General features: G+C 40.7%; 1 protein-coding gene across 1 annotated transcript in view; it reads right to left on the reverse strand.

Annotated features, from left to right (window-relative positions):
- Positions 1-3,348: 3,348 nt before the first annotated feature.
- The window catches only part of PARP11 (poly (ADP-ribose) polymerase family, member 11), a 6,233-nt gene continuing 771 nt past the window's right edge, over positions 3,349-8,810 (reverse strand). The window contains exons 3-7 of the mRNA XM_008940380.1: positions 8,126-8,201; positions 6,505-6,577; positions 6,287-6,417; positions 4,073-4,224; positions 3,349-3,662 (exon numbers count right to left, since the gene is read on the reverse strand). Of these exons, the coding sequence (XP_008938628.1) occupies positions 3,349-3,662; positions 4,073-4,224; positions 6,287-6,417; positions 6,505-6,577; positions 8,126-8,201 (746 nt within the window). The remainder of the gene's footprint in view (positions 3,663-4,072; positions 4,225-6,286; positions 6,418-6,504; positions 6,578-8,125; positions 8,202-8,810) is intronic.

The following is an 8,810-nucleotide window of genomic DNA, read 5'->3' on the forward strand; positions in this document are numbered from 1 at the left end:
GCAGTAATGGTGTCTGTTCCCAAAACCCTCTGCCCGGGGGACACCGTGCTGGGTGAGGAGCTGGGCAGCGCCGGCGCAGCCCGGTGCCCGGGGAGGGTGTGCTCAGTCACCAGCCAACTCAAGGCTGGACCAGCAGTGACCAGCAGGGCCCAGCTCTGGGCCAGGGTCCCCCAGGCCATGTGCTATGTAGTATATGGGCTTTTGAAAAACAAACCAACCAACACACCCCCACCCAAACATCTGAGCTGGCGTGGCTTGCTGTCGTAGGCTTCCCTACCCGTGACAGAGATCAGGTCACTGAATTCATCAGGAATGTGATTTTGTGTTTCTGTTAAACACCACCAAGAATGCAGCCAAGCAACCACATTCTTATTTCGGCTGCTCAGAGGTTATGTCTCTGAACTCCCTCACTAACTGCAGGGCTGTGTCAGTGGGGAGAGGCAAGGGAGGCACAGGACAAGCAAACACAAGACACAGCATTCCACCCCTCAGTCCCCACCCTCCTGCTGTGATTGGGCAAGAGGAGATGGCCGTACTGGAGCAGACCTGTGCTGCTGTGGGAGGCTGCTGCTTTGGTCAGTGCCTAAGAGTACTGCAACACTGGTGGACACGTAGGCCAAAAGAACTTTCAGACTGACATGCTCCATGACCCATGGTCTCTACAGGCCACTGAGAAGCCTGCCAGCTACTGACAAGTCCTCTTCCTGAAGGCAATCTCCATGGGTGTAGACTGCACAAACTCAATTCAGCCTTCCTGCCATGATCTGGTGTGCTGCTATTGGTTTAGAAAGGATCAGAGTTGTCCTCAAACCACCAGCTGAACTGCCATCCACTGTACTGGAATTTAAGTCACTAACTCCCACTGGCACATTATGTATCTCACATACAGCTTGGATGTGAGGGTGCTGGAACATCTGTTAAAAAATAAACTGTATCATCTTGTTTCTGCAGATATTAACATAAACCCAAAAGTTTGTACAAACTGCCCCTGTAAGTAAGCTGGAATAAATACAGGCACCCTCCCAAACTGCTTTGGATGGAATGAGATCTGTTCAGCACTCATGGAGTACACACCCGTTCTGAAAAGCAAAGCAGGCACAGGGGGCCAGTATGACACAGAAGTAAGATCAGGTCACAATGAAGTGTCGTGCCCATGTGAAAACATTTTGCCACAAGACTAATTCAGTAAGAAAGCTTTACCTCAGACACTTAAGAGAATGACATGTTCTCTTGCACAGGTATAGAAAGAAAACGGAGCATAAAGTTTCACTAAAAAACCAGCAGCTTTCCTTCCCCAGAGTCAGAGCAAATAAATCCCTTTTCATCTCTTTAATGCTCTGTAGTCCAAGAAATTGTTTTCCTCCCTTTGTTTCGCATTGTTCCTGTTATTAAGTCCACCTATTTCTTGTATTGGCTACTTGCAGAGTTCTGGACTTCTCCTGTGACAGCAATCCCTTTCCCCTCGCCAGCACAGGATGGCCACTCCACATACCTCCAGTGCCAAGATCCATCAGCACCAGCATGGAGCCAGGAAGCCAAACACTGCATCAGAAGAGGTGAAACTACAGCTGTACAGTGCTTTGCCCTCCAATTTAAGTGAGTTAAGTACTAACCAAGACATCATCATACAAACAATTGGAAGCCACTACGATTATGGTATTTTGTATGCGTGAGACACTAAAAAGAAACTTCATCTTTCTTAACTAAAAAATGTCAGTGAAGACCTCAGAAGAAACAGAAGACCAAATCAGAGGAACAACAGCACATGGATCCATTAAGCTTCATAAAATGTATGTTCTGTAGAATACAGCATAAGAATAAAAAGGAGTCAGTAACACACAACTCCCCTGCATGACTTGCTGTTAGGTATTTTATACCACGTGGGGAACGATGTGCCCTTTGCACAGCTAGAGGAGTAGTGAATCAAACACAAGCCATGCCTACAACAACAGAACCTAGAGCTCCCAGCTGGGATCAGAGCTCACACTCCCTGTCACACCAAAGGCAAACGCACCCGAGCCCTAAATGGTTTGGGAACAGAAGGAAAAGCTGCCATGAAATCATACAGACAGACACCCAACTTGTGCAAGACCCACTGGCAGGCAAAGCCAACAGCACTGAGGAGAGGGAAGAGCTGTTTGAGTCTGCAGTCACAACACCAGACACGTAGCTGTATTTTGCTTCCAGCTCCACGTTTGATGGGATTTCAAGCAGACCTGGTCACACCAGCTGCAATGCCTTTTAAACACAACAGATTTAGAACATAACCTTTGATCCAAAGTCTATTAGCAATTCCATGAGAGACCAGCACAGACCATTCTATACCTGACGTAACTGCACACCATTCCTGTAATGACTTGCCAAGGCAGCAGCCTGGAAGGCTTCCACTTGGACCTTCTATTATTGTCCCTTAGCACCCCTGAGGTCCTTTAACAGGAGGTTAAAGAAAAAACAAACAGAAGAAAAACACCAGGGACAGTTTTAGCAAATTGTTTAACACTTCAGTGCATTTCACTGTAACAGCCCCTTTTTCAGGCTCTTTGTGTATTTAGGTACTCAAGTTTGTTCTTTACCCAAATATTGCCTCTTTTGCTCTTTCTACACGTGAAAAAAACTCTTTAACTTTACAGCTATACCAGTTGGTTGGAACTGTCCAAAAGGATTCTGCTATTCTCTTTTGGTTATCTTTCCTTCCATTACAAATATTGTAACATTTATTATTATATTTTATTTTAGTTATGAATCTGTGCTTATCTCAACCACAAGTTTGTTGTGGGAGGGTTTTGTTTTGTTTTTTTCCCAACTCTCTTCCCCAGCCCACTTGGAAGAGCGACTGAGCGCGGGGCTGCGTGGTGCCTGGCTGCTGCTGCAGCTGAGGCACAGCACACGCCCCGCGGGGCACGGGGACACGCAGCCAAGGCCCCTGACACCTTTTGTTGTTCTGATTTTCTACAGACAATCTTTATAAAAGATCAGTTCCATCATACGCATAGTATATTACAGCCATAGAACTAACCACATGAATAAATACTCATAACATTTTAAAAACTGAGAACACAAGTCTTGCCTTTGAAAACTTACCAATGCCCAACGTATTTAAGGCTCACCAGTCAATTTAAAATCTGTATTAGTCTCTACACTTTAAAAGTTCAGTAGTAAAGTATACAGATTTTTGAAAACAGTTCAACAACCTCTCTTAAATGTTTGATAGCTTCCCTCCTCCATAAACACATTCTGGCTTTTCTTCCACCACTCTCCATTCACACTTCATGTTTTTATATTGTTGTCTTTACAAAAGGAACAAAAGTATCAAAAAAGACACAATATTGAGTTCAGCTCCTCTCAAACTTAAGAAAATTCTATTAAGTACTCAGGGTAGATTTGGTTGGCATCAAAGATAACAAAGATCTTTGGGTTCCAGGTGTTATCCACGCAGCTGTCGTACAAGTTCACAAAACTTCCATCTTTTGAAGGAGGTCTCATGTATTTTGATTCACCGTTGATATAGTCACCAGTTAGTACACGAGCAAGAAACATGACTTTATCTGGTCTGTGCAGATGGGGCTGCAGATTCACACCATGAATTTGGAAAGTGTCTCCATGCTTCATGTCCTCTTTGCAGAAGCGACTGGAATAGGAGGCGTCTCTGGCGAAATAGGTCCCTGTCAAAGGAGAGAACCCCCGTTACCACGGCAGCTTAACGGAATGAATACAGGTATCAGGATGATGAAAGAAGTCTGTTCTCTAGGAACCTCTACCTGTGCTCATGAGGAATCACTTTCCTTTTCCTCCATATTGTTAGATTGTAGCAACACGATCCAGTATTTCTGGTAGGAAGGTTTTAGTAGGGAGACTGTTCTGAGATCAGCACTGCTTTGTTGGGCACACCCCCCCTGGGCCTACCAAGCAGTTGTGCCCATTACACTCCTTACAGCATTCTAACTCAGTTAGACCTGGTGTAAAGGCAGAGAGCTACACTAAACAGCTCTTAGGTGAATGCAGCAAGCCCCTCACAAAGAACACTCCTGAACTGTTAGGATTACCAACTGCCACACATGACACAAGTCCTTACCTTTGCCATACACAGCAGCGTGCATCCCGTTTATTCTCCAGTCAAAGTTATGAATACATATTGCTTCTACAAATTCATTACTGGTGCCATGAAATAGCATCTGTTCATTAATAGTGGGGACACCTCTTTTCTTCTTCAGCTGAGCTTTTTTCCTACAGAGAACACACAATACAGCAATACAAACATCTGTACAATCAAATTAATTTACTACTCAGAAAACACAGCAGAGGTGACAGACCTAAAGCACTGCATACATTCCACTTTCACAAGTGTCTAGATCGAGTTTTTAAACACCTCAGTGTTCCTAACCACTGAAGCAATGCTCAAATTTAATCTCTGATCTTATCAATGAAGCAAAACACTGTCTCAAAACCACAGAAGTTTAAGTAGCAACTACTCCTCATAAGTAGTGGAATATACTGGGAAGGTGGTTCTGCAGAATGCATAAATGCCACAGCAGGACCTCTTGTTGATCTGGAACAGAAATCAAGTTCATCTGTTCTAAGAAACATCATCTTACCACTTTGGACCAGCAGTGACAAGCTAATCCTGTAAAACAAAATTAAGCTGATCCTCCACTCGCAAGGCTCTCATACAGCCAGCTCACTCAGTAAAGGAGGCACACAAAGCAACCCCTGGAGACCCAGATGTGCCCTTTCCACATATGGGAGCACACGAGCTGTTCCTAAAGATGGCCAGCAACATCACTGACCAAACCCCTTTTCTACCTGCTGTACTCTACAACTCCATAAACCAAAATGTGCTGGACTAAGATTCATCTTCTGTTACTTTCACCTTCCCACATGGGACACAAAAGAACTTTCAGTAGATCTGAAATGCTGGAACACCTACTTGTTTGTAATATACTACCAGGCAGTAATATTTTAATAATGTGTGTAAACTCAGTTACTCCAAGGTTGTGTTTTACCCTCAGCAGAAAAGCAGCTAAGCCTCAGTTGCATACACTTATTCTAGCAGTCTTCATTGTTATTTCTATTTTTTTTTTTGATACAGGAAAAATGTTTTAAACATGAAATTACTTTTCTCCATGTACTTTCACACCTTACAGGCACTAAAAAGCACCTTGGTTTGTAGTTAGTCATATGGCAATACTGTAATACTCCTGACACATGAAACTCCAGTTCCCATGCTCACTTTCATACCTTGAAAGCATGCCAGCTCAGCATACAGCATCCACAGATTCAGAGCTTTTAAACCATGAATCTTACTCACTGACCAGTTAGGAAAACTAGTACACTCTCCCAATGACATAAGTCTTCCCCTGCTCCCCTCTGCCACATACCCTGGAGACTCAAAAGACATTTACTGTTCATTTCTGAGAACAGGAATTGCAGGTAGACTTCAGAGTAGTATTCAGATGGTAGAATAGAAACAATAGAAACTTAATTGTAGAAAGACAGATGTTGAAACAAAGCCAAGCAAACAAGCCTTAACACTTATGCAGGTAAATAGAACCAGATACATTTGTAATTAAAAGAAGGCTAAGTCTTTTACCAAGTACTTAAATTTATTTCCTTATGCATATTCATAATGCAGTTTTACATTAACACTAAATTGTGTATCTTTCAAAAAAAATCAAAACATTCAATTTTTTAACATACACCTGCTTAGTTACATCCTCACTATTTAACTTAATTCAGTTGGTTTTAACAGTGTAGTAACATTTTAAAATCTTATTCTGATTGCACTCCTTCTGAGAGGCTACACAAATAACTTCTGTCCAATACAACTGCTTCAGATTGATGCTACAAACCAAGTGGAACCAGAACTTGGCACTTCCTGCTTCTTCCAGCCAGCACAACACAGAACAAAACACAGAGAACTCAGAAAAGGCCTCTGTAGCACATTAAACTTAAAGAAATTAAATGAATATGTGCTAAATGGGTTTTAATTCTGTCCTAGGCTTCATAAAGTTGAGAAATTAAACAAGGGACAAATAATCATTTGCTTTGTTTGCAAAGAAATAATAGAAGCCTGTCCAAGAGTCACTTTAAAAAAAGCTTATTTCTGTTCTCCTTCACTCACTGTAAGTATCACGGGCATCCACCACATGGACAGGAAAATTTTAAAAAAGGTAAAAACTAACACACATTTACATTAATAATAAAAAAAATTAAACATATTTCTGCTGCATGCCTTCAAGACTTTCTCTGGTGACAATCCTACAACTGTTGGTTTCAGAAATAATCTCACCTGCAAAAAAACTCCCACAAGTCCAGATTTTGTATTCTCTTAATTCTCTTAATTCGGTGGCTATCCATTGTTTTTCCAAAGAGACTAGAAACTTCATTATATTCATTTGTTTTCTTCTGCAGTGGAATAAGCTGGAAAAAGAGAGGTTAGTACAATTTCACTGTGATGCATTATTTCCTTATCACGTGTTTGTGACCAGCCTGCATCCCACCTCTTACCTGGTAGGGCTCCTCAGTGTTGACATTCTCCCAGTGTGAGGGCAGAGGGATTGCCTCGTTTTCACAGATGAAACTACAACAAAAAAATGCAAACACATCACGTCAAAGACATGAGGCATTTGCTTCCTGTAAAATTCCTGCTCCAAACCATACAGTATGGAAAAAAACACCCCAAAACCCATCTTACAGAAAACTGCTTGTTTTTAATCCAAACAAAGGCTGCTGTCAGCATGTCAAAAGCAAGAGGTCTTAATTTGTATTCAAATTCTGGATTAGTTTATAAATAAATCACAGTAATGACCAGTTTTAACATACCACCTACCCAACATGATAGGATGATAAATCAGAAGAGATGGCCAGAGAGGTCTGCAAGCTCACGAGAGCAACACCAAGTAAGAAATGTGAGAGTGTGGGTGCAGCCCACACCTTCCAAACGGTCAGGAAGCACAACTGGCCTGGCTCGCTTGAAACTGAGCCCTCATTTAAAGCATGTAAAAGCATCATACTAGAAATATACACTTGAAAATTACAGTTGTGTTTCAAAAACCAAATCCTAAAAAAAAAGAGCATTTTAAGCAAAGACACCACATGCAAGGGTGCTTTTAAACCTTAAAATCAGAACTCGAAGGAATCTCTGGAAAGTAAAGACTGGTGTAATTGCATGGAAAGAGAGTACCAAATGTAATTCATTATTCAAGAAACAAAAAACCAAAGGTGAATTGCCACATTATTGCATGCACTCTTCAGCAAACAGCCACTGAAAAACAGCTGACACTTAAAACACCAGGCTTTGAATGTCAGCGTAAAAAGACTCATACTGCATTTCTTACTACAGATGCCAAATTTCTTTTTGAAAGTATAACCAGACTAGAATTCAGAACTAAAATTATCTCTAAGAAAAAACAACCAACACATATTCCATCCATACAGCCAAATTTACCTGTAGTAGTAGCACTGCATCATAGTTTGTTGTTTATTGAGTTTCAGATTTACATCAGCAGAGCTTTACATCTACTGACTTATTGAATGGTAAGACACTCAGTGAATCTAAAGCAATCAGACCCATAAAACAATCTGGTTGTTGTGCTATAATTTCTTGTAATTTCAAATAATTTTAGAGTAAATGACTGACACACACAGGCAAGAAAACATAACTCCATCTTTTTTGCCCTTACAGTAATACTTCTAAATAACTTACAAATTCATTATTACAATGCAACAAACAAACTACTCCATTTCTCAGTGCTGCTTCTCCACAGCAGTTCTGATCCAACAGCTATTTACAGCAAGGGGCTCCAGTGGCTCAAGTCAGGCACAGCTTTAAGAACCCTGGCAAAGGCTATCAGTATGCAGTATGCCCTGCCTCTCCCACTCTGAGTTCCTCACTTTCTCAGAAAACAAAACAAAACAGACAAACCCAAACTAAAAATTCTTTTGTCACTCTTCTGAAATGTCTTCCTTCTTCACATGAGAAGATCTTCCACCTTGGCTCACCTCTCAAGTTGTTTGATGCAAAAAGTATATAAATACAAACAATAAATACAAAACATATTATTGTTTCATTTTACTTGGAAAAATTAAGAATAAAATAAAAATAAGGACTAGTCTTTTATTTCCTTACCTGAAAGCACTGATAGAAAAGGGAGCTCGCTTTATTGGACGTTGCTTGAGGGTAGTTAGGTTGGTTTGTTTCATCACTGAGCATAAAACAAGAGATAAAAGTTTCTGGAATTAATCCACAGCATACAAAACACTTAAGTGTAAATTTTAAAAATAACATGGCTACACTCAAGTGTCATGATTGTAATTCCTATTTCAACAGTTAACAAATTGGCATTTTTGAATAATGTTGCCAGATGTTGCCTCAGAATCACTGTCATTTAGACGAGTTAGCAAAATGTGCAAATATTACACAAACACAACATTTACTGTCAAAATACCCACCTAACATTCAGCCCCACTCAATCACTGGCAAAACTTCCACTGGCTTTAATACAACTGGGATGACAAATCATATTACTGCTATCCTTAATGCAAGACATCACGAGCTACCAAGGGTAATATAAAAAACATTCTTTAGCACTTGCTAAAATGTTTTTATTCTGCATGCAATAGAAAGGTTCTTTTAAAGACAAGTAAATCTAAAATTACTCCTATTGTTACATAACTTTACTCTCAGTACACCATGGTTTTACTCAGTCCTTTTAAGCATGGTGTAAGTAAGATCTTTAAAATCTCCTGGAATCCTTTTGCCTGTCTCCCTGTCATTCTGACAACAGAACTGGCTTTAACTACATGCTGAACTG

The sequence above is a fragment of the Merops nubicus genome, unplaced genomic scaffold (genome assembly GCF_000691845.1).
Source record: "Merops nubicus isolate BGI_N331 unplaced genomic scaffold, ASM69184v1 scaffold6195, whole genome shotgun sequence".
Classification (NCBI taxonomy): domain Eukaryota; kingdom Metazoa; phylum Chordata; class Aves; order Coraciiformes; family Meropidae; genus Merops; species Merops nubicus.